Source organism: Cavia porcellus, unplaced genomic scaffold (assembly GCF_034190915.1).
Source record: "Cavia porcellus strain 051 isolate PalLab524CR breed Dunkin Hartley unplaced genomic scaffold, mCavPor4.1 scaffold_1, whole genome shotgun sequence".
In the NCBI taxonomy this organism is placed as follows: domain Eukaryota; kingdom Metazoa; phylum Chordata; class Mammalia; order Rodentia; family Caviidae; genus Cavia; species Cavia porcellus.
In genome coordinates this window covers 201,091,799-201,118,404 of record NW_026947484.1, presented here as the reverse complement: position 1 = coordinate 201,118,404, position 26,606 = coordinate 201,091,799, and the positions used below count along the sequence as shown (strand labels likewise).

The following is a 26,606-nucleotide window of genomic DNA, read 5'->3' as shown; positions in this document are numbered from 1 at the left end:
TCAAGTCAGAAGTTTGAGGCCAGCCTGGACAATATTGCAAGACTCCATCTCATAAATAAATACTGTTAAATAAAGGATTGAATGACTGAACCAAGAAATAGACGCTGGATATAAAGGTACTTCGAGGTCTTCCATGTTAGTGCTAGTACTAGCCAACCGTGTACTTTTTGAAGAATAAACATAAATGCAACATGTTAGCAATATGTCATAACTGTGTTTTGTGATTTTAAGTTTTTCCTCACCAATCTATTACCTGGTGGTAAGGGGGAAAGCTTTGCAAAGTATTCTAATATTCAAAATCATCCTTGTGTTTGAAGAGATTGGGGACAATTTCTCTGGGAGTCTTTGGAGGCCTCTCCCAGCAAAACTGCACAGTAACTCCTTGTGTGACTCATAGACCTCAGTGCTGCCCTTTCTAATGTCAGGTGGTCAGAGAAGACCCATGCCACGCCCCCGTCAGAGCCAATTCACGTTTGTATTAGCATAACCCCCCCAAATTGTCTGGTTCCAATTCTGTGTGATCCACCCAGAACATTCTACTGTTTTTTTTTTTTTTTTTTTTTTTTTTTGTCTTTTTCATTTTTATCGGTACCAGGGATCGAACTCACGACCGCCTGCTTACAAGGCAGGTGCTTATGCCGCTGAGCTAAATCCCCAGCCCCTCTACTGTTAAACTCAGATCGGCAAAGTTGTAATTAGAAAGTTGTCCAGGGGCTGGGGATTTAGCTCAGCGGCATAAGCGCCTGCCTTGCAAGCAGGCAGTCGTGAGTTGGATCCCCGGTACCGATAAAAAGCAAAAAAGACACACACACCAAAAAAAAAAAAAGAAAGAAAGAAAGAAAGAAAGAAAGTTGTCCAAAAGCAAATTAAGCTACTTGTCACAAATTTTCCATATTAGAGGAAGCACCAAATAACATGTAACTATCTGCTTTCGCTTATGCCCGAATCTCACTGAAAGTAGCGTGGCTTTTGAGAACAAGCTTCCCAGAAAAACTTAACAGCAGCACCAAAAGGCTAGAGTATTTTTTCTTCTTCTTTTTTTGGGGGGGATGGGGTGGGGTGGGGTGCAGGAGATTGAACCCAGGGCCTTGCACATGCTAAGAAAGTGCTTTACTGCTGAGCCATGTCCAGGGGTGCTATGTTTAATGAGGAGTATATACCAGCATTTGGGAGGCTGAGGCAGGAGAATTGTTTGCAAGTTTGAGACCAGCCTGGACCACAAAGTGAGTCCAAGTCCAGCCAGCACTACATGTCAAGACCTGTCTCAAAAACAAAAACAAAAACAAAAAAAACAGTATGGCAATTCAGTTTGTTCTGCCATTTAAGCAAGTTTCAGCTGAGTTATTCTGCTGCTACTCATTGACTTTTCACTACCAGAAATCCTTTGCTCGACAAATCCCACTGCTCTCTGCTGCCTAACTTTAACTAAACCAGTGTCCAGTATTATAGCTTAGTGTCGGCTCAGATTAAAAAAAACTTTCATTTGGATTGAAAAGAGAGCCTTCACTTATCTCAGATTCTCAGCTAACCAGGCAATTTCAGCACCTCTGTAAGGTCTTTGGGCTCCCACACTTCCTAAAAGAGTGTTTTGTTTTTTGCAGTGCTAGGCTGGGAACCCTGAGCCTTGTGTGCACTAGGTAATGTCCTGCCGCTGAGCCACGCCCTCAGTCTCCAGATCCATGGTGGGATCTCAACCATACACACGAATTTGCTTTTAAGTTCAGCTGTGTCTACTGACAGTGCATCGGGACTGTGCCAGGGTGGCCGTTCAGAGATGAGTCAGACAGCTGCTGTTTCTAGGAACTTGCTGTCCAGCAGGGGACACAGGTGTGTGTTATGGTTTACAGGGAGAACGGTCCCCAAAGCCCTCATGCACTCATAATGGAGCGTTGGAAGAGGATTGGAGCATGGGCCGTGCAGCTGACTTGCTGTTAGCAGGTGAGATCTCGTCCAAGAGGTGGGTCAAGGCGGAAAAGCCCAGGAGGGTACATCTCCCTTCCAGCTCCTCCCTTTCTCTATTTCCTGGTTGCCATAATTAAATTTTTCCTGCACTATACCCCTCTGCCTCGCCATTCTGCTTTGGAGCAAGCTGACTGTGGACTACACCATGAGCTCAAATAAACCTCTCCTCCTTTAAATTGTGAGTGTTGGGCGATGAGAAGGTGAGTAACATTGTGTGGGCTGGTGAACGGTGACAAGTGCCACCACAGAGCTAAATTTAAAATGAAATGGGAACTCAGCATGGTGGCCCAAACCTGTAATCCCAGGACTCTGGGAGAGCAAGGCAGGAAGATCAGCCTAGGCAATTTAGGGAGACTCCATGTCCCCATATAATAGGAAAAAGGGCCGGGGGCTGGTGTGGTGGCACTTGCCTATAATCCCAGCACTCCAGGCTAAAGCAGGAACATCGCTTTGAGGCCAGCCAGGGCCAAGGAGTTCAAGGGCAGTAAGAACTACACAGTGAGACCCCGTCTAAAAAATAAATTAGTAAAATAAAAACAGCAACAACAAAAAATGGCTGGGGAGATAAAAAAGTGCAAAGGCCCTGGGCTCACTGCTATCACACACACACACATACACACAATGGAATAATTAAAACTGGTGGGTAGTTTCTAAAATACTCAGGGAAGCAGCCACAGACGATACTTCTGCAGAGCTTGGAAAAATAGAAAGGAGCCTTGAAGAGGACAGAGTTTAGGAGGGTGGTTGGAAAATAGGTGGGTGAGTATTCAAAGCAGAGAAAGTCATCTGTGCGAGGACCATGAGAAGCTGAAGAGCAGCCAGGTCTGAAAGGGCAGCAGCAAATAAGGACAAACAGGCTGATGTCAGACTTGGCAGAGTCCCGATGCAAAGCCAGGATGTGTCTGGGGTGGCCCTTGCTTGGGAGGTGACAGGATCAGAGATGGTTAGAGCCAAGGGGAGAGACTATGTGTGAGTGGAGGGTGATGGGAAGGAGTAACTGCAGAGACTGATGGGACAGAAAAGGGTGGGCCGCGCTTACCACATAGAGATAAGCAGGCTGTGCCAAAGATACACAATCTCCTGGAGATAAACACCAGGGCAGTGTCCGATAAGCCTCTGGCCTTTGGAACTCCCCTCTTCCTGAGGCACTGGTGGCCATTTGAGGTTTGCTCTGGAACTCAGAGCCCTTAGCTGGCCCTCACTGATGACACCGGCGTGTGCAGTTCTGTGGAGTCCAGAACTCGGACTGCCTGGCTTTGAATTGGGCCCTGCCACTCTGGAGCTGGTTTCGTTTTGTCTCTGCAAGTTAGTACCCTGCTTTAAGGGATGGCACCCACCTTAAGGCCTGCTGTGAGGGTGAAGTCAATCTCTGGTCTGGACACCGAGGAACCAGCAGGCCTGGCAGGAAATGTTAGTCATGGCGAGGAGTAAGCCTTTGCTGGACCCACTCCTAGGAGGTGAAGCTGCTCTGGCTGAATGGGGGCTCCTCTTTCTCCCTGCCCATTCTTTTTTTTTTTCCTTTTTATCGGTACTGGGGATCGAACTCACGACTGCGTGCTTGCAAGGCAGGTGCTTATGCCGCTGAGCTAAATCCCCAGCCCCCTCCCTGCCCATTCTTGGAGGACATTTTCTACCAGGCTGAAAGACCCCTGATCTCTCCACTCTTCGGGTTAATTTCTACACAGGTTTCCTGAACCCAAAGAGTTCAAGTAGATGCTGATACCTGAAATTACTATTTCCCTTCAGACAGCAGAGTTCAATGATCCAAGCAGAAATTGGTGTCACCCACCTACAAGCACCAAGACAATTCAGCAGAAGCCGCACTGGCCAGTACCAAGGTGGGTGGTGTTTGCATGTGCAGAAAAACTGTGTGAGTCTCATCCCAGATTCATGTAACCCTGTTGACCCAGTAAGGGGTTTTCCCAAGGGAGGAAAAAACTTCCCCAACTAAAGTTATCATCCTTTCCTGCTACATGAAGTGACCTGGAAGAGAATTCTGGTAAAAATGAGTCAATTCGTGGTAAGCACTTAACACGTGGTAAGCATTCAACAGACCCTCACTCAGAGCGCTTCTCAACCTCACCTCTCCTTACACTTATTAAAGTAGGCTTGACACTCAGTAAGCTCAGTGAGTGTACAGGGTACATATGACTGCAGTCTGAAGATAGTCTAAGGCAGGGAGATGGCAAGTTTGAGCCCAGCCCGGGCAATTTAGCAACTTAGCAAGACCCTGCACCCTTGGAAAAAAAAAAAAAAAAGAGAAAGAAGGAATGGAAGGAAGAGAAAGTGAAACAGAGGAGATAGGGAGGGAGGGGCCAGGTATGCAGCTCAGTACAAAGGCTGAGCTCAATCCCCAGTTATCACAAAAAACCCACGAAAAATCCTCTTGTATTCTTCAGAGGAAAGACGCTTCACGTTATGACACACTATATAAATAAGGCAAAAAATTAACACTTCCTAGGTTGGCTCAAGAGCACTTTGCCATCGTTTTAAAGCCCAGTTTCTAGCTGAGCCAGATCCTGCAGGAACCCCAGCCACGCCCAAAGACTTGGCACTCGCCCATCATGTTCAGGGTGCCATGCAGCTGAGGATCTTTTCAGAGAACCCTAATAAGTGAGATTTTATCACAGCACTGCTGACCCCACATTAACAAGAAAGGCGGGGTTCTAGCGGCAGCCTTTCACTTCCATTCACCTGGGTTAGCTGTTACATTAGGCAGACCAGTATACTCTGGGGAGTAACTAGTCTCTTATTAAGTTATAAATACACTTAATGACTTTAGAACTGGTTTCTTATTTTTGGAATATGAAGGAGAAAAAAATAGAACTCATAATAACTTGAGTCTAAGTAAAAAGCCGCTATTTTTTATAACCTGTATTTACCTACAATATTGCTTATGAATTATGTTTTTATAGAGCTTGCACACACCTTCAAAGGACAACTGTAATTCTTTTGTAACTGCATCATGCTATTGACAAGGTTCAGCTGGCTTATCTGCTTGGAAAAATTACAAGCAGTACAAGATTTCAAAATCAAACTGTTTGGTTCGATTCAACTAGTCAAACCAGTTTAGAAAAGACCAAGGGATTTTTCTCTCCACCCCCACTTGCCTTTGTGGTTTCTCCTTAAGAGAAACAAATGCCTGGCTTAGTTCACTAAACAGAAACTTTTTCCCCCCAATGCTGGAGATCAAACCCAGAGCCCACTGCAAGCCAGGAGAGCATCCACCACTGAGCCACACTGCAGCCTATTTCCTTAAGAACAGTCAACAAAATTAACAAAGGACAGAATTTTTCTTTCATTTGTTGCACTGGGAAAGAACACATCTCAAATCATGCACCAAATAATACCCAAACGTTGAAGCAATCTTGAGCTTACCTCATTTCCAGCTGCTGACCTGGCGACGGGTTCACTGTCCGATGGCAAGTTCAAGGCTGGGGGCCCCCAGAGCCCGGGGGGTGGGGGTGGGGGACAAGGACTGTCTGAGGGAAGGCTTCGGTGGCTGGGTGGGAAGCAGCAGTCCCTTAGCTGACTATGAGGAAATCTAAATAAACTGCACAGGTGTTGTAAGCTCCATATGGGCGACACTCCTCCCATCCCACCCCCTGCTGCTCCCAAACACAAATGAGCCACTCCATCTTCTTTTTCTTCACGTGTGGCTCATCTCTTGCCCCACCAGCTTCCACCCCTGGGGAGGTGCACACTACAGAACCCCTGCTTCATGGACTGCTGGCAACCAGGCTACCGAGAGGTGTGAGAGATCACGTCGCTGCAGGGCTGTGCTGCTTGCCCTTGCTCAGGGCAGACAGGCTTCACAATTAGAGGCTAGCTGTGGCTCCTTGGGGTGACTGTCCCCACACAGTGAAGGGCTAGGCTGGCTGAGGCAATCTCGAGCTGGCTTCAAAATCAGCAACAGGGAGGGGGCAAAACCTCACAACAAACAGTGGTGACAGAAGGTTTGTGTGGGAAGACAGTTAAGTTTGGTCTAAAACAAGCAGTGTCTCTGGTAATGAGTTGTTAGGAAATACGTGGGGCCCCGGACTGGGAGCCCTGCTGTTGCCTCTCAAGGGCTGGGGTGTTGGGAAGAAATGGGGGAGGGGAAGCCCCAATAAAGAGCATGAGAGTGCTACAGAGCCCCAGAAGAAATCACTGGCATATGTCACAGCCACACAGGCCTGCTTTTGAATCCTGGCTCTATTTTGTCATGGTGCAACCTTTGGGACATCCTACCTTGTCTAAGTCACAGCTGGCGCCTTTGTGAAATGAGGACATGGCACGCATCCGCCAGGGTCCTGGCAGGCAACAGACACAAGGACAGCAAAGTACTTGAGGGCTTCCAAAAGCAAGGAGTCAAGGACCATTACTGGGTTAGAAGGGTCAAGTGGAGGGTGTGGCACCAAACCTCCGAAGTCACAGAGAAGCCCAGCCACTGCCAACCACAGCTAGGAGGGTACTGGGGAGTGAACCCCCTGACTTCTCTCAGCTGCCCTGACCAGCAGCCGGGGCAGGTGCCCAGGGCCAACCTCCAAGGGAAGAGAGGGTGTGGAGAGGACCTGGGGAGCACAGGGAGTAGCCTGCAGGCCTGGAGGTGGCTGGAGGAGCTGAGGACATGCAGTTGTCACTCGCTCACTGTCCCATGTGACCCAACTATGTGGCATTTACTTATTCAAGCACCATACATAATGAATCTTTATTCTTGGTGGCAAAAGCCAGAATGAAAACAAGACATGGTCATTTAATGAGTGAAAAGCAAAACTTTTACAAAATTGACAGATAACATTTATTAAAACATGTCATACAAAAGGGCATGAGCTCTTCTATAAGAAGAAAATATTAAACAGTAACATTCAATTAAGTAAAACCATGCTGTACACTGAAGACAGCAATTATATAAAGACAAAAACTATTCAACTTTTGCAACACAGGCATAACATTTCACAAAATATCAATAAGATATGTACCTAATGATCATCTGTCCATCATCAAATGGTTTTGCGGCCTAAGAGTCACCTGACTTGCATAAATAAAGTAATTTTCTGGAAGAAACATCGGGAACCTCATAAAAGAAAAGAAGGCAGCAGCAACTGACATAACACAGACTTCAAGCAAAATTAAAAAAACAAAGTCACATTTGCAAAATGTGTTCCAGCATCTTCCCAAAGGGCACTATCAGTAGAGATATGAAATAAGAAACTTGTACCTTTAAATGTGTAATAGCAAAGAAGAAACAGTGAACAAACCCTGGTTTCACTGAACAAAGTCACTCATGAAAGCAACCTAAATTACAAAAATCAGTGGCACACATAGAGGGGGCTTGGCTTCCAGCACTCCTTAAGTGTCAGAGAGCTCCCACGAGCAAACTCCTGGAGTTGAGGCAGAGATGCCCTCTCCACCCCACCTGAAGCTGCAGCAAATACTCCCCCAGGACAGTACACAGCCTGCTGTGCCTCAACCTCCCTTCCACTGCAGTTCTAGGGGTGGCAGCCTCTGTAGAAAGGAGCTACTTGGAGCACATGGCTTTCCCAAATAGCTGGAGGCCTGCCCAGGGTCAGTGAAGTACAGCAAATGCTCATGAGAATGGAGGAAACCTTTTTGTGCAAACTCCTTTAAAGCAAAGAGTGGTCTAAAGGAACTAGAGAGCTAGAAATCAGAATGAGCTGAGAAATCTAGGAGCTGAGGGGAGGGCAACCACAGTATGCAGTTACAGTCTTAGTTGGACAGTGAGACCTCACTACCAAGTGAATTACGGTGACGTGTCCCCTAAAATTAAAGGCATGATATTGTAGAACATTAAATGCCATTGATGGTATCTTGAAGCCTTTTCCCACAGGGACTGGGGAAAAAAAAAACAAGACTCAAAGTAAGGGACAAATACCTTGGTTGTAGGCCACTGAAACAATCCTTGAAAGACTTTAAAAACTGTCACCCAGAATTACCTAAACTCAACTGGAAGGATAAGAATTTCCTAAAGCTGTTTCTTCTAAGGGGACAGACTATCACTGCAGCCCAGGTGTGGGGAAGAGAGGCAGGAATGCAGTATGGTCTCTTAATCCTAAAAAGTAGAACTTATGAATGCTCACTTTGAATGTCTGGACTAAGGTGATCCCTTTCCCAGCCTCCTGAACACGGCCAGCATCTCAGATACTAAACCACCTCAGTCTGGCTGACCAATGAACAGCCCAACTACCACACAAAATTAAAGACAACAGATGTGAGGAACTTATTTAAGTTCTATACTTAGCAGCTGATACACATATATGGATTTCAATTAGATATTCTTCAAACACATTAAATAAGTCCCGGCACAACTGAATGCTTCCCAACTGTCGCCTAGGGGCTGGCCATACTCCTGGATGAACAAAGGTTCTTTGTTACCACTTAGAACCAGGGTGCTGAGTCAGCATCACTGAAGAACCACGGTTCTCCCAGAATATTTTTATTTTACCTCTCAGACTCTTCTCCTCAAATGCCCCAATGCTCATTTAAATGCAACTTTTAATAGGAAACAGCACACTGGACCCTCTCGACGGCAGAAACTGTTTTGCTAATACCATGGGAGCAGTGATCAGCTTTTGGCAGAATGGAATGGCTTCACTGTCTTAACATGGAAATTTGTAGGAGCAATAAAAGAAAGAACTTCTCAAACATAATGGCCAGGATTATACTTAAAACCCATGGGCCTCTACCATGAGAAAAAGAGCAACTGAGTTTTGATTGTACAGTCACCTTTATACACTCTGTCAGGTACACAGAGAAAGGACTGTTAACTGGCAAGTTTCAACACTAAGAGAAGATGATATTAATGTGGCAAACAACCAAGAAGTAATATCTAGTTTCTAGGATAAAAAAACTATATATATATATATATATTTGTAATAAAGTTTTAAATACAAAGTGCTTTTTATATATTGAGAATGATACAGTGTTAGTGAATAGATCCCTGTTTTGTAATCTTGATTACAAGAATTAACTGGTAGATAAGTATTCTTTCCCCTTTCCAGGTAATGTTCAACAGGTAAACGCCTTCGTTAGGAGCTTAAGGGTTAAGAGACAGTTGCCAGCAATGCTTATCATATTAGAGCAAAGCCAAACTTTAAAAAAAAAAAACTTCACCCCAAATCCAACAGAAAGCATTTTTATTTTAAGGAAAAAAAATTTCCTACTTGGAATACACCCTAATTTTATGGGAAGGTGATGTAATATAGCACCCTGTCCTACGCTGGTATGTCGCACAGTTTAAAAGCATTCTGAATATATGCCTTCTTTTGAACCTAAAACATCTGACCAATCAGTAGAAAAGGTCAGCATAGCTGCTTTTCTTGCTTTTTTGCTAGGTGTAGACTTGTAAATTTGTGCAGCTTTTTATCTGTCACTTGGGAGCATGAATCTGTAGAATATTTTGCTAAAATTAGGACTCCTTCATTCCCATTTTACCATACATTCCAGCACATATAAAGAACAGGCAGTATTAGCTCAGTGTACCCCTCCGAAAACACCCCCCCACCAGTGTATTTTCAAGACTCTCCTTGGGCAGTTTCAGCCTCCCCTCCACACTCCTAAGATTATGCTTTTCCTCAACTCTCACTTTGAAAATGGGAGTGTTCCTGGAGCACTCTGTTAACTCCTCAAGTCCACAGGTAACTCTCAGCGGTGACTTCTGGCTCCTTCCCATGAATGGTGGTCACTGGCTGCCCTTGTTGAGAAGCACCATAAACTAAGAGCAACAGATGGGGTGCTCTGCGTACCGTGGTCCTCTGACCACTCTGCCAGACAGAGCAGAACCCACTGCATGGATATGCTACAATTAGAAAGCATGTGGGGCAGCAAACCAATTAGAAACACTTACCTCTGGCACCTCAAAGAATTACAGGATACAAGAGTTCAACTCAACTTTAGTATTAACACAAAACTGTGCCTTATCAAAGAACGAAACATGACAGTGGCATCTGACAGAAACTGAAGCTTGTACCATGTTATTTCAGACTTGGAATATCATCCTCCTAGTATCTCCATAGTTTTAGTTCAAATATCCTTAAGAATAAAACCAGACAATTTCTCATCCTAGAAATATTATTTGTAGTTTTTACCTAAGTAGCATTTCATTCCGTGAAGCAGCTACTGAAACAAATCCACATTACCTAAGTATGTATAGTAAAAGCAAACAAAACAAAATTCAACATGACCTTGTAATAATGAATGACCAATGCTGCTGCCACCTGAAATGGAACTGGTGGGCTGGAGTCCAGTTCCAAGTGCAGGTCTCTCCATCAAGTTTGCCTGCCTCAATCACAACTGGCTTGAAGGTTTCCCTCACCAGCTGGGCAGTGGGTTAACATATCACCACTATCCATTCCAAGCCAGGGCTGAACATACAAATTTGAGGAATTAGTTTTTTTAATTGGCCTACTTAGAGCTGGTCTTTCAGAAATATCTTCTTTTTTTTTTTTTTTTTTAAAGCTTTTCTCATAATAGCAAGTAGCACGCATCATCTGTGCCCAGATTTGCATTAATTACCATAGTTTATTTTTGTGCATGCCACTCAAGGGCCAGATCCTATTTTTAGTTAGCCTCAGTTGTATTCTGCTCCGCCTTTGCAGCTTCATAGGACTTAGTACAAGAAGTCACATGCCTATGGAAACTGTCCCTCCACATAAATCTCTTTGTACAGATATTACACTCATATGGCTTTATGCCCGTATGAATTTTCATGTGGCCCACGAGATGGTGCTTCATTTTGAATTTCTTACCACAGACACCACAGCCATAAGGCCGAAGACCGAGGTGCATGCTCATGTGTCGATCTCTCTGACTCTTGTGGGTGAAACTTTTACCACACTGACAAGGATACAGCTTGTCAGTGGCTGAGAATCCTAAGTGAGATGCTTCTTCTTTAATCCCTGCCACCATTTCAATATTCTCACTGTAGCCTGCTGCAAGAGCAGCCTCCTGTCTGTGCCCAATTAGATTCCCATCTGACCTCTCTCCGGAAAACTCTTCCATGGAAGAGCCATAGAAATCCACTTGCTCATCATAATTGCTTTCATCAGCTTGTTCATCAAACTCTGCTTCGACTTTCTTCTCCCTGATGTGAAAATCCTCCTCCACGCCCGAAGGCTGGACCGAGTGCTCCATCTGCATGGTATTGATAGACTCAGTAACCTGGTGCTCATCGTAGGCCGCGTGTACGTCCATGCCCTCGCAAGCTTGCTCCAGGCGCTCAGGCTTCACGTGGATCCAGCGTTTGTGAGCCATGATGCTGGGCTTGCTATACATGGGCCGAGTGTAATGGAACTCAGCACTGTCGCTGGCGCCCTCCTCTCCATCCTGGCTTGCCATTTCAGTGCTCAGTCGGTCATGCTCTGTGGACGAGTTGCTGGGCAGGTATTCATGCTCGGTGATCTGAGATGACAGCTCATCTTTGGTGCTTTCTTCTTCATTCTCTCCATCCCTCAGTTCTTGGGCTTTGGAGAAATCAGTGTGGCCCCCAGAGCCTAGCTCAAAGCTCTCTACCAGGCCGTTGTAACTACTACTGCTTGGAGATTGGTGGTCACTGCCATGATTTAGCTTCTGACAAAGGACTGTAGGGTTTCCCTCTAAAACCTCAGTGCATTTATCCACTACATGCCACATCTGGAGGAAGCTGGCCGCTGTTAAGTAACTTACAATTTCTGGAGCAGGCATTACTAGGCGGCCTGTGTAACTAGACAGGAGAATGTTCTCAAACACTCTTGGGTTCATCACATCAGGCAAAACAATTCTTCTGCTGTTTTTCAGGAGTACTTGGTCACAAAAGTAGGGTGAACTGGCAGCAAGAACGGCTTTGTGTGCCTGGAAAATGTGGCCCTGGACAACAATGGAGACATCACATAATTGTCCTTGCTGGCGCTGCTGGTTCAGTTTCTGCAGAATAGTGCTGGAAAAATCAGGAAATTCTACTCGAAAGGAGTTTGTTCCAGGCTCCATTTCATCACAAATCTTGAATAGTACTACAAGAGAAGGAGAAATTGGGATTAATTATAGCCCACAGAAAACTTAAACCCATCCTCCCTCTCCCTCATTAAGAAAAGTAAGACAAGCTCCCAAGTTCCATAAAGCCCTTCTGCCTTAGGACACTAGGAGGTAAAGAAAGGCTTCCCTGTGTGGGGGTGTCAATAGCAGGAGCCACAAAGCACCCTTCACAGTATTAATTCTTAATTTTGCCCTCTGTGAGTTGGTAAAAAAGTAATACCCACAGCAACTGTATTTGTAAGTTATACAAATCCTCTAATCAAAACAATGTAAATATTCCTAATCAAAACAAACATTGGTCCCTATAAAACCAACTGAATTTTAAGCCTCAGATTCAACTCACACTTGCCAAATTGTAGTGAGAGAAGGAAACCTGTGAGAGAGTTCTATGAGAGGACTGGGGTATAGCTCAGTGGTAGGTACAATGCTTGCCTATGACACCAAGACCCTGGGTTCATTCCCTAGCACCAAGAGAAAAGAAAGTCTGGGAAGAAGGAAATGGACACAGAAAGGGTCTCAGGTAGGCATGACTCTGCAAACACCTCTAGAAAGGAGACTAGGAAACTGGAGTAGTGGGGCAAAGACAATCGTGCCTTTGGTTTTTCTGCATCAGAGGGGTATTGCTGAAGCCCAAACAATGCCAATTTCTCTACCTGCTGAGGGAATTTTAGTCTTCGAAGAGCTTCTGATGATGAGGCAGAATAAACCTGTAAAGCAAGGTATTCTATTTATCTGGTGGTCTCCAAACTGTTTCAAGAGTTATATACTAGGGCTGGGGGTTTAGCTTAGGGGCTCAAGTGCCTGCTTAGTAGGTGTGGGTCCTGGATTCGATCGCCTGTACAAAAAAAAAAAATTATACAGCAATGAGGATAGTAAATGTTGTCCTTGCTGCTGAATGGATTCAAGACTGAAGAAAAAGCTACAGCAAAGAATAAATGATTCCCTGTGTTGTTACTGTACATATACTTTGTGGAACATGTTCTGCATTAAAAGATAATTCCTAACAACAACAACAACAACACAAGATGAACTCAACTAGAGACCTGCCCACAACCGTAATTCTGTAGTAAAGTGGATGAAAACAGTCAAATGATATATCACTATTTGTCACCTTGTTCTAATACCAGAATCAAACATTCGCTGCTAAATACCTCTATGGGATGAAGAGCCAGACAACTCAAACACTCCAAATCATCCTTCAGTGACAGGGAGAGAAGACGTGTGAAGGAGTTAATGTTTCCTAACTTTATATGCCAGGGACCACACATCTTTCTTTTGCATTTTAGTCTATAATTACTCTGCAAATGTAGGGCTTGGGATTTTTCCATTCAGCATTATTAGGAACTTTCCCAAGGTTAAAAGCTAGTTTTATTAAGTTCAGCTATGAATCCAGGTCAGTATGACTCCAAAGCCTGAAGTATTTTTCCTATTGCATCACTCTGCCTCCTCTCAGATGATGCAAAAATGTTAGATTAGCCATTAGTAATTTTAAGACACTGTTTTTAGAATAAAACATTAATTTATAGTTTCACACATCTTAAGTAAGACACTTCATAATGACTTAAAACCATGAAATAGATTATTTAGGTATCTGTAATTTCAGAAGGAAAAATTGATTATGTAAATGTATAGACTGGAGGTCTACATTTATATTCTGAGCACTATCTCTGAGTGAACATATTCTCTGGTTGGGGTGGGTTTTTTGTTTTTTGTTTTTTTGGTAGTGGGGATAAAACTCAAAACCATGCACTTGCTAGACAGGTGCTTATGCCGCTGAGCTAAATCCCTGTTCCTCTCTGCTAGTTTTGAACTGGCAGAATGTAAAATTTTGGTTTTAAACATTTGGAAAAGAAGGACAAGACAATGAATGCACATGTAAAAGAACAATTACAAGAAGGTATAAATTTTTTTCTTCATTATTCATTCTTAGTCTCCCTCCACTCTTGAAACTTTTTTTGTGCACATATTTGAGTAAGTCATATATAGCTTTAAAAACCCTCACCCAGATGGTTTTATTACCTGTTTTACTTAGCAGTTGGCCTTCAACATTTAATACATCTTGGGGATAGGGGGTCTTTGCAATATTATCGAAAAGAGGTGTTTATCTTGAATTTCAATTGTTTGGATTTCCCAAATTTAAATCAATACAACAATGAATACTAGTATATAACTACTTTGGTATGCATTTCTGGAAATATCTATAGGGTAATGTCTGTCAGTGGAATTGTTGGGTCAAAGGGCTTTGCATTTGACATTCTGATCTATATTACCAAACTACTTTCCAGGAAGTTGGTACTACAGCACACTAATACTAACATTAAGTGATAGTGCCTACTTCCCACACCTTCTCCAAAACTCGATGTCAGTAAATCAGAAAAAATTTCTGCAAAGGATCTAAGTGAATACCCTATGATTCACTGCTACTTTGACCTGCATTTCCTTAATCAGAAATAAGACTGATAACTCTGTACTCAAATTACTGACCTTTCGTACTTTTTCTATAAATTATCAGTTACAACCTTTGCTCAAATAAATTAAGCAAGTAATATTGATCTTTAAGGGTTTTTGTTAAATCCAGCAAATTAACTTTACCCTTGCCATCCCCCCCCTTTTTTTTTTGGTATGGGGATCAAACTTATGACCTCATGCTTGCCAGACAGGCACTTAAGCCACTGAGCTAAATCCCCGACCCCATTTTTTTCAACTAGTTAATATTACTGAATTTGTTGGCACAGTGAAATTTATAGTAAAATAACCATTCTTTTTTATCTTAAAGCACCAGGGTTTTATAACAGACACAGAAGGGCACTCTGAACTCCAAATTATGGAGTTTACTAAGAAAATCATTAAAAATATACTTAAAAATAAAAGGAGACTCAAAATGATATTAGACACACAGGCACAAAAATTTTTTTAAAAGGAAAAACAATATGGTACACTATCATAAAAATAAAAGATTTGAGGGGCTGTATTATCAGAAACAATAGGTACTATAGAGCTGGGCGTGGTGGTTCATGCCTGTAATCCCAACACTCAGGAGGCCGAGGCATGAGGATCATTGCAAACTCAAGTCCAGCAGGGGCAACAATGTAAACTTAAGGCCTGAACTGTGTTGTGAGACCCTGTCTCAAAAAGACCAAAAAAGAAAACACAAAAAACAAAAAAACAACCATCTAGACCTTGGTACAAGTATCAAAATCTTAACATATCAAATTCCATAGCATATTAAAAGAATTGTACACTAGGACCAAGTGGGATTTATTCCTGGACCACACAAAAAGTTCAATATAACAAAGCATCAAAATATATCACATTCATTAACAGAGTAAGTTGGGGGAGACCCAATATGGGTTTTGTGGTTTTTTAATTTTTTTGGGAGATGTTGCTATATAGTCCAGGCTGGCCTCCAACTCACTGTGATTCTCCTGCCTCAGCCTCCCAGAGTGCTGCTTATTACAACAGGTATTCAAACCCCTTTCTCAATCCTCTCTGCCTCCCCAGGCTACATGAAGAAATTCAACGGCCTTTCATGAAAAATCATTCAAGAAATTAGAAACACTGCACAAGGAAACCATTTCAACATAATAAAAATGATACATGAGCCAGGCAAGGTGGTGTATGCCTGTAATCCAGGAGGCTTGTCTCACATTTGAGACCAACCTGAGCTACAAAGTTAAGTTCAAGATCAGCCTGAACTACCTAGCGAAACCCTGTCTCAAAAAACCCAAAACAAAACCATACACGAAAAAAACCTATAAAGAACAAACAACAGCCAGAGATTTAGCTCAGAGGCATAAAAGCGCAAGGTCATGAGTTTGATCCCTGGTACAAAAAAAAAAAAAAAAAAAAAACCCAACAATCAACAGTGACAGTATGAAATTTTTCTCTCTCCGGATCAGGAATAAGACAAAAATGTCTGCTTTACCATTTCCCTTCAACATAGTGTTATAGGTTATAGCCAAAGAAATGAAGCAAGAAATAAATGACATGTAAATTGGAAAAGATGCAGCAAACTTATCTCTCTTCACAAATCATGACTGCTTCTGTAGAAAATCCTTGAGAGTCCACGTAAAACTGTTTATACTAATAAATTCGGCAAAATAGCAGGATACAACATCAAGGAAAAATCAATTGCATTTCTGTATACAAACAATGAACAAACCAAAAAAGTCAGGAATTAACTAACAAAGGAAGCAAAAAACTTGCACTGAAAAATACAAAAGACTATGGAAGAATACTACCTACAACATACAGAGTCAATGCAGCTCTATCAAAAACCCAAACATAATTCTGTAAGAAATGGAAAACTATCTTAAAATTCATGAATTTCAAGAGACCATAAATAGCCAGAACAATGTTTTTTTGGGGGGATGAGGTATTGGGAATCGAACTCAGGACCTTGTGCTTGCCAGGCAGGCACTTGTGCCCCTGAGCTATATCCCAGGCCCTGCCAGAACAATCTTGAAACAACTAAGTTGAAAGACTCACACTTCCCAATTTCAAAACTTACTATGAAGCTTCCACAGTCAAAATTGGTAATGGAATAAGGTGAGACACCTGGATCAATGGAATATAACCGAGAGCAAAGAAATAAACCTTCATATCTATTGCCAATTTGATTTACAATAAGGGGTACAAAGGCCTCCAATGGAGAAAATGCAATTTTTCTGAGCAAAGGGTACTGAAGAAACTGGATATTCACATGCAAAAGAAGGATGTTAGACCCTTCCATATACCATCTACAAAAATTAAAATGGATCATAGACTTATAAGATGTGAACTATAAATTCTTAAAATAGAGATGGCTTGATGCTGGCTTTGGAAATTGATTCTTACATATGATATCAAAAGTATGGGCAATAGGACAGACAAACTGGACTTCATTAGAAATAAAAGCTTTTGGGCATCAAAGGAAATGGTCAAAGGCTGGGCGTGTAGCTCAGTGTGAGTCCCTGAGTTTGATTCTTAGCAGAGCAAAAACGAAACCAAACAGAAACATGATCAAGGGTGAAAAGATAGTCCACAGAATAGAAATATCTACAAAACATACATGACGTAAGTCTAGATATATTTACTATGATGATTATAATAAAAAATAAAAATGAAATCAAAAGTTAAAATACGACAAAGACGCAAAGAAAATAAAATGTCCATATACTGCAGATGGGACTGTAATATAGTATAGCTGCTTTGGAAAATTCTGTCAGTTTCTTAAAAAGTTACACATAGAATTAACATATGCCACCCAATTCTACTCCCAGGTATATACCCCAAACCACAGGGGCTCAGACACTCAGGCAATTTTCAGTGGCAGAATTACTCATTAAATTGTAAAAGGCAGAAACAAGCCAAGTATTCATCAACAGATGAATGGAATAAGCAAAATGTGATATTCAATCAAAAAAAGGAATGGAGGTCTGATACACATTCCAACATGGGTAAGTACTGAAAACACTATCATAAGTAAAATAAGTCACACACAGAAGGACAAATGCACAGTTTCACCTACGTGAAGTATCTATGGCAGGCAAATTAATAAAGACAAAGTAAGATTTACTTTCTGTTTACCAAGGCACCTGAGCACTGAGGAACACTGAGAAATGGGGGATTATTGCTTAACAGGTAGCTTCTATGTAAGGTGACGAGAACAATTTTCAAAACAGTTTGTTACACAATACTGTATGTAATTAATACTATTGAATCATACACTCAAATAATGGTTAAAAGGACAAACTGAAAGTCATCCATTTCAATACACACACACAAACATGGACAAAAATTGTCATGTATCTTTTAACTATATCAAAGAGGTAAAGGTCATTGTAACTTAGGAAGTATACCTCTACCCTTAAATGGAGGTGAATCTGACAACACTCTGTATTGTTTTATCTTAGTAACATGTAGTCTGTTATAGGCTTTCCTGCTGTACAATATTGAAACTCCCAAGCAGCTGTAATCTATATTAAGAATACAACTGCCTTTTTTTTTTTTTTTTTGGTCTTGTTCTTTTTTATCGGTACCGGGGATAGAACTCACGACCACACTTGCAAGGCAGGTGCTTATGCCGCTGAGCTAAATCCCTAGCCCCCAACTGCTTTTTCAATTGATTAACACACTATAAACATACAATGTACAAGGGGGAACTTCAAGGACAATCAAGAAATGTTACTGTCCTTGGAAAGTTTATAATCTGGTAAGGGAGGTAAAAAAAAAACCTATGTATAACACTTATATTCAAGGCAAAGCCTGATAAATACCATAAGAAAATTACAAACCCAGGAGGAATGGGGAGAGGAGACAGAACCTGGTATACTCAAATGTGGAGACGGTGAAACTTGCAGAGCTTTCAGTGATACAAACAGTCTTCTGGAGCACATGTGCCATAGTTGGGTCACCACTGCTTTAGAGGTATAAGCTCTCAATATAAATTTTGGTATCACCAGGGTAAGAAGACAACTTGGAAGACAGGCATATAATTCTTATTTACCATATCCTTAACTCTAATCATCTAAGAAATATGAAAATATTATGCTGAATCCTGGAACTTAAAGACAGTGTTACCTACATGCCATAAACTTTAAGAAATGAAAGACAGAGTGGAGATGAAAACAGACTGAAGAGACACACTGCTCCTGCACTCCACTTCCTGCTCTAGGCAACGCTGGCACAGTAGTAGGAATGCCCACAGAATACCAGTTATATCCGTTCATTTGGAGAGCCCAGCACTAAGACCTAGGGTGGGTCACGGGGCAGACAGGTGCTGCAGTTTGGTAACATGCAGAAGTTGGTGGTGTCAGGGTACCGCTGGCCCCGGCCATTCCACTCAAGCAAATCGCTGGAGTCAATATACGACGCAGTGTCATACCCAGTTTACGAACAGTCCGTAATTCTAGCACTGGGGAGGCTGAGGCAAGAGGACTGCTCCAGATAGCACAGGAGATGCAGTATCAAAGAAACTAAGCCAACCAACAAAACAAAAATAAATAAATAAAGCCAACATGGGTGTGCAAATAGATTCTACAGTATCAAAAAAGAAAATGACAAGGGATAGGCAATTTGAACACATTTGTGAACACTTTTGTTAAACTGATGTTTTCCATAAAGTTCATGAAAACATGGTCTCTATGAAGTACAAGGAAGATGAGACAAAGATATCAGAATGATATAGAAAAAAGCTAAATAAAGACACTAAAAATTAATATAGAACAGAAATTTAAACAGGTCACAGAGAACATCAAAAAAATGCCCCAAACTGAAATGCACAGGGCACATTTGACTACATCTGTCTACCGATATAATAAAACTGGAAATATTAAAAGGAGGGTAGGGGACAAGGATATAAGGGTAGAAAATCTGCCAACTAATTTCACATAAAACCCTGGCATCAAAACTGGACAACATATGGAAAAATTACCTAAGCAAATATCCTTTATTAACACAAAAAAATTTGAAGTCACATGGCATTCTGGTTAATCTCTTGTGGGTTTAGTGCACCAAGATTATGGTATATTGAAGAAACTGAATTACTAGACCCATCACACTGAAGGTAAGAAAGGCATTTCACAGTATCTTTCCTGGCTCTCTTGTAGTTAAGATTAATCCGAGTGACACAGGGATCATTACTAGTGCTTTCTTCTACAGGTGGCAGGCAGTGACAGAAGAGCAATCTGAAACTACCCTACTGGAACATTAAGTGTGAGCACTGGGTACAGTACTGAAAACTTTGGAGTGAGATGCTATGGCTCAGGAGGGTTAATGTGTTGATGGACTAAAGGAGGAAGAAGTCTGAAGCAGCGACTAATTATAAGATTTTTGCCAGATGTGAAGTAATCAGAATATAGTGAGTCTGGAAATAGAGGAGAAACTGATGGGGCTGACAGAAATGGCAGGCAGGAAGATGCAAAAGTAAAGGCACAAATGAGATCACCAACAAAGTAAGGAGACAACCCACAACAGGGTAAGACTATAGCTGCAAACCATATACCTAATAATCCAACTGAAAACCAAAGGATTCAGTATTTACAAAAAACCAATAAACACGTGGTATCATTAGCCATTAGAGAAACAGAAATCAAAATTACAAAAACTCCATACCTATGAGGTTGGTGTAATCTACCAAGCAGACATTAACAAGTGTCAATGAGGATACATGGAGATTAGAACCTTTATACCCATTGCTGGCAGGCATATAAAACAGGACAGCTGCTGGCAGTCTCTGTAACAGGGAAACACAGTCACTGTGTAAGCATTAATTCTACACCTAAGTATACACTCAAGAGAAATGAAAACAGATGATCTTCACACAAAATTTGTGCCTTGAATATAAATGTTCATAACAGCATTATTCATAAAAGGCAAAAGTAGAAAACTAAAGTGTCCACCAATCCGTGGATGATAAACTATGGTCTATCCATACAATAGAGTACACTGTATTCGGCAAGAAGAACGAATGATGTAACAACACCGAACCCTTGAAACACCTAAAGCAGAAAAGCTAAATAGAAAAGGCCACATTTTGTGTGATACTGTTTATATCACATGTTCAGAACAGGCAAATCTATAGACAAAGAAAAGTAGTGGTTGACAGAAATTAAGGGTAAAGATGCCAGGCATGGTGACACATGCCTATACTCCTGGTACAATCCTGGAGGCTGAGGCAAAAGGATGGCTGCGTGTTCAAGGCCAGCCAAAGCTATACAGTGAGTTCAAGGCCAGTCTGAACTACATAGCAAGACCCTGCCTCAAAAAAAGGATTGGGAGTGAATGATAATTGGGTTCTTTTGGGGGTAGTCAAAAGTTTTCAAATTCAATTATGGTAATGATTACAAATGTGTGAAGATGCTTAAACCTTTTTTTTTTTGGGGGGGGGGTGTTGTTGGAGATTAAACCCAGGGCTTTCACAATGAGCTACATCCTCATTTTACTTTGAGACAGAGTCTTACCGAATCACTAATTTATCAAGGCTGGATTTGGATTTGTGATCCTCCTGCCTCAGCTTCTCTGAGTGCAGACATTATAGGCTTAAAACATCTTAAAATGTTTATGAATTAGGTCTCCATAAAATTGTATTTTTAAAAATTTTTACTTATCTATTTTTGGGTTTTTGAAACAGGGTCTCGCAATGTAGTTCAGGCTGGTTTTGACTCACAATGGCCTCAAACTCATGGAGTTCTTCCTATCTCAGCCTCCCTAACACTAGGATGACAGCTACGCGGGCTTTTAAAAGCAGATGATGAAGGGCAATATACTGAAGAATTCCTCAACTACAAGAGGGCCAAGATAACTTCCAATTCTGCTGTTTAATAGTAGCCATTACTTATTATTCAACTGAAGAAATGAGCAAATTTTATATACTATTTAAACAAGGACTAAACATCCTAAAAGTACAGAAGATAGCAATATAACAAGGAAGCAGACCCAACCAGCTACTTGTCTTGAAGCGTTTTAAGAGATTTCTTTAATGAGAGCATATGGTAATTTACATGCTGGCTGTATAAAGCACATTTAAACACAGTAAATGTTACTTTAGTAAATTTAAAGTCTGGCACAAACATACAAAAATACCGGCATTCCATGCCTGCCAGAATTCTTTACATTAGTCAAATGCTTTACCGTCCACACAGTACACCACATACACAAGGGTCTTGCAACACTTCTGTTATCATCCTACTCAGTTTAGAGGGAAGTAAACTCAAGATCAGATTAAAAAAAAGGCCTGCCCAAAGCTACACATCTTATAAGGGCTATGTCAAAGTTCAAATAGAAATGTAACTCCAAATCGAATACTTTTCTAAGAAAAAAATCATTTAGCAGAAAGTTTTTCTGAACTGCTCTGTCAGTGCAAATTTGGTATGGCTGTATTTGATTTTAAAATATGCACTAATTCATCTTCAGAAAACCTCAACAAACTACATTCTTATTTTTGCCAAAAAGCATGATTAATGTAAATTTTAAAACTGTATTAGCATATTTATAGCTTACCTAATGCAAAGTCGTAGGGTTGGAATAACCTTCCTTATGCATGGTCATCAAAATGCAATATGAATGAAAAAAAGGGATCCATTTCTGTTTTCTGTTTTGCTTCAAATTAAATCACACTGACTTCTGAAAGGAAAAATCATGTTGAAAATGTAAAAGATGCTGGTGCTACTCATTGTGTACATGTGCCTTCCAAATTAAAAATTATATGTGAGCAGCACAAAGGAATTCATCAAACCTGCTGTTTCTGCTTCTGTGCCTTTTATCCTGGAACTTCTCAGTTCTGTCTTTGTTATTTTAAAATTCAACGTTATTTGTTTGTTTTGGAGACAGGTTCTTCCTATGTAGTTCAATCTGGCCTTCAACTTGTGGCAATCCTGCCTCAGCCTCCCAAGTACTGAAACTGTAGGCGTGTGCTAGCATGCCCAGCTTAAATTTAACTTTGTCTGTCTGTCTGCCTATTTTTTTTTTTTTGGTACCAGGGATTGAACTCATGACCTCATGTTTGCCATGCAGGCACTTAGGCCGCTGAGCTAAACTCCTGGCCCAATCTGTCTATTTTTGGAGATGGAGTCTCCTGTAGCCCAGGTTGCTCTCCAACTACTGGGCTCAAATGATGCTGCAGCCTCAGTGCCCCAAGTATGGACTAGAGGCAAGTACCACTGTGCCCCACTCTTTGTATTTTTTAAATAAACTTTTGTTCTGTAATATATTTATGGAAGAATTAAGAAGTCAGGGCTGGGGATATAGTTCAGTGGCACAGTGCCTGCCTGGCAAGCATGAGTCCATAAGTTAAGACTCCCAGCAGAAAAAAAAAAAAAAAAGAATTAAAAAAAATCAGTGCATAGTTCCCATATGGCCCTCACCCCATTTTCTTCAATATTAATACCTATGTTAATATAACATGTTTATTAAAAGACATCAACCTAGTCAATGCCTGTGTAACCTTGTAGAATTAAAATATCCTTTGGGGACCAAAGGTGTAGTTCAGCTTACAGTATGTGCTTGCATGAACAAAGAAGGCCCTGGGTTTGATGCCCAACACCAACTGACTGACTGAATGAGCGAATAAATAAATAAATAAATAAATAAATATTCTTTGAAAAAGTGCAGCTGGTTCCCTGACAATTGTCTATCTGTATTTTCATATCTTTTCCTAATTGGCGCACTTCAGTGAAAGAGCTTAGTAAATTTATTTTAAGATTTTAAAACAGAAAGCCACCTACTTTGTGAAGTTAAGATTCCAAACCCTCTTCAATTTTAAAACACGGGTTTACTTAAAGCTTCAAAGCTTTAAACTCGTTGAGACTTAAAAGGTATTGTTCTGGGCACTAAACCTTCACTGATCAGTCTTTCTATCACTGCCCTTCAGAAACCGAAAGGAGAACTTTTAACCACACCTTGCATATGTATGAGAATACAAAATAAGAGGCTCAAGAGAGCAAGGGCATGGCAGCATGTAATCCCAGCACTCAGGAGGCTGAAACAGGATCACCACCTTGAGCCGCAGGCCAGCCTAGGCTCTGGGAGCTCTGTTTCTGTAGTGGGTTCAAGGCCAGTCTGAAATGCACAGTGAGATGGCGGTTTTAATAGTCGTCATCACTTAACACAACATTCCTGTGAACCTTATCAATATTTCTGATAGCCCAAAGGAGGATATGTAGAAAAAAACATGCACAGAACTGTGAATTGAAGTACTCAGTAGAAAAGGGCTTGGGATATTAAAAAGTCCAATGGACACTTCATTTTTTTTTAACTTATGCTTTTTATACATGCATTAGAATATCACTGATATTATATTTTACAGTTCAAGTAAATCAAAGTGTTTTCAATAAGAATGAAAAATGAAGTCTGAATAATAAGCATTATTGCTTACTTGACATTGTTTTCCCCTTCTTGGTGATACATAAAATAATCAGCAGCATCAAAGATTTGATGAAATATGTACAGCATTCTGTTGTTAGATCTTCTTAGAAAGTGTGATAAGATGGGCATGGTGGCCCATGCCTGTAACTACAGCACTCAGGAGACTGAGACAGAAGAATCACTGCTAGTTTGAAGGTACCCTAGGGTACCTAGGGAGTTCAACACCAGCCTGAACTACATAGCAGGACCCTGTCTCAAAAACCCAAAAGAAAGCTCAATGAAAATACCTTCCAGGCAAACCGAAGCCTTAAATAAGAGAAAAAAAACAAAACAAAACAAAAACAAAAACAAAGAGCCCAGTGTGGTGGCCCAAGCCTATAATCCCAGCACTCAGGAGGCTGAAGCAGGAGGATTGCTTGGAGTTCAAGACCAGCCTGGGCTACAAAGTGAGCTCAAGGCCAGCCTGAACTGCATAATGAGACTGTCTCAAAGGAAAAAAAAAGAAAAAAAAGGAAATGTATTCCTTGGTAAGAAATAACACAGTTTTTGTATTATGATAATAAAAGGGCTATTTTTCTAACCTTGGAAGTTGTTATGCAAAAAGTAAAACCTTTCTCAAGTTTCCTCAAGTAGATTTCTGCACTGATTCCAAAGGTGGGGGAAAGGGGGATTTAGTGCAAGCAGTGATCTTAAAGATTGGAACCAAACTGATTCCACCAAACTCCTTTTCTAAGACCCTGAGCTATATCTACTGCTGTAAAAAGCACCAATAAACACAGGTTTGACTAAATGTTCCTAACAGTCTCAATTTAAAAATCACATTTAAAAAGAGCTTACTTGTTCCAGGAGTCTCCAATGAATACCTAACATAAAACTTACCATTTTTACATGCACAATTCAGAGGCAATAAGTTAACAATGTCTTGCAACCATCACCACAATCCATTCCCAGAACTTTTTCATCATCTCTAAAACTCTGTATCCACTGAACAATACTCCTACCATTCCCTGGTTATGATAAACTCTTCTACTTCCTGTCACTACAAATCTGTCTGTTCTCGGTACTTTGTTTCTGAAGTCTCAAACAGTATTTATCCTCTTGTTTGATTTCTCTCTCCAGTAGTACTTTGGTAAAGCAGGGACAAATAATGACTAGGTTTCTCATAGTTTAAATGAAGACACTGACACAATCTCTGAGCTAAGCATGCAGCTCTTCCAGAAATTCTGCTACTGTTCCCAGGGCCACAAAGGCAAGTCTCTCGGCCTGACCCTTCCTCAGCCTGTAGGCAGCCTGGTTAAACAGCTGTAACTCAGAGAGGTTTCTGACAGCCTTGGAGGCCACAAATGGGTAAGTGGATGGAGCAAAGAGATGTGGAGAGCTGTGCAGGCCTGAAAAACCACAGGCAAGAAAAGTGAAGAATCATCAACTTGCTTTGGCCTGCACGCCAGGCATTCCTGCACCCATTAACTTGAGTAAGTCAGGTGACACCTATCAGACTTAAGACCAGACTGCGGTCACTGAGGATGGCACCCGTGCAGAGAGGCAGGGAGTTTTACGGGGTCATGAGTCACCTTCTATGGCTCAGAGGTCTTGTCCTGCAGGGACAAGGCAGACTTGTCCTGCCTCGCCCACAAAACTCCAGTTAGGAGAGACAGCAACAAGAGAAAGATGAAGTTGGCAGAAGTTGCCCACCTCCAGCAGCACCGCCACCAAATAAGAATCTGGTGTCACACTCAGGCTGAGTGAGAAGGACTGAGGGACAAAGACAGAGTCAAGAGACACACAAGGCAGAGAAAACAATAAAAGACAAGGTCTAAATGTGCAAAAACAACTCCAGAGGCACAGCGGAGAGACTACCAGGTTGACCGTGAGTGGGCGAATAGGGATGAAGAGAAACAAAAAGGACAGGTGACAACAAGTGAGAGAGACAGCAACAGAGGCGACACAGAAACAAGAGACCAGAGAAGTCCAGGTGCAGCTTTCCTTCTGGCCTCGGCACGCCAGTCAAGTCCGGGAAGCATCTGCCTGGCGTCCCAAGAAGGCTAACGGGATCGCTAGCCGTGGGGCCCGCCGAGTTCCGCGGCCGCGGGGTGACCTTGGCGAGAGGCTGCGGGGGAGGGGGCGGGGGCAGCGGTGGGGATGGGGGTTGGGGTGGGAGATCTTGGTGCCGCAGCCGGCTCTCTGGCCAGGCTAGGGATCGCAGGGGTCGGACCCAGGGCACTCGGCGCTCCGCGCCTTGGCATCCCGGTCGACCGGTTAGGCCCTGTGAGGACGGCGGCCAGAGCGCGGAGGCCTACAGCGACGTCCTTAACCCTTCCCCCGGCTTTTCTCCTCCCATCCCTGCCGGCCTTTGTCCGGACCCCGCCGTACCTGCCAAGGGCTCTGAGCTCACATAACCCGCCCGAGGCACTCTCTTCGCCGCCAGCGTCAGGCCTCCTCAAACTGTCGCGGCAGCGACAGCCTCAGCCTGTGCCTCCCGCCCCCGGAAACGCTTCCCGGTCCCCGCCCCCCGAAACCACCAGTGCTTCCGGAGGTGCGTCAGCGAGAAGGCGGTGTGCGCATGCGGGCTCCCGTTGGGGGTGGAGCTTGGGGCGGTGAGTGTAGGTGTCCAAGACCCTGGTGCAGAACTGCCTGGAGCAGGACGGTCAGGTTTGGTGGCTGACTATATTTCTGGACATTGGAGAGTCAGTAACTGAGTTCTAAACCTTTTGAGACCTTCACATATATTAGCTTGTCTAGTTATCTTCTAGACAAAATCCTTCACACACCGCTGGGCGTGGTGGTGCACACCT

The 26,606-nt window shown here is 42.2% G+C and overlaps 1 protein-coding gene across 6 annotated transcripts; it reads right to left on the bottom strand.

Annotated features, from left to right (window-relative positions):
• Positions 1–6,718: 6,718 nt before the first annotated feature.
• Positions 6,719–26,320, bottom strand: Zbtb43 (zinc finger and BTB domain containing 43). 6 transcript variants are annotated; one of them, XM_063227704.1, is made up of 5 exons: positions 26,185–26,309; positions 21,952–22,074; positions 20,065–20,185; positions 12,624–12,677; positions 6,719–11,948 (listed from the first exon to the last, which is right to left on the bottom strand). In XM_063227704.1, the coding sequence occupies exons 3-5, from the start codon at positions 20,156–20,158 to the stop codon at positions 10,522–10,524; spliced, it is 1,575 nt and encodes a 524-aa protein (XP_063083774.1). In that variant the 5' UTR covers positions 20,159–20,185; positions 21,952–22,074; positions 26,185–26,309; the 3' UTR covers positions 6,719–10,521. The 6 variants fall into 6 exon arrangements, with proteins under 6 accessions (XP_063083774.1, XP_013009047.1, XP_063083788.1 ...); XM_013153593.3 differs by lacking the exon at positions 12,624–12,677; XM_063227718.1 differs by lacking the exon at positions 20,065–20,185.
• Positions 26,321–26,606: the final 286 nt, after the last annotated feature.

Coding starts and splice junctions, on each gene's coding strand:
- Zbtb43 (XM_063227704.1), bottom strand. CDS start 20,158: ATGCCTGCCAGCAATGGGTATAAAGGTTCTAATCTCCATGTATCCTCA. Junction 12,678..20,064: donor AGATTACACCAACCTCATAG/GTATGGAGTTTT, acceptor CTTGCTTTACAG/GTTTATTCTGCCTCATCATC. Junction 11,949..12,623: donor GACTAAAATTCCCTCAGCAG/GTAGAGAAATTG, acceptor CTTCTCTTGTAG/TACTATTCAAGATTTGTGAT.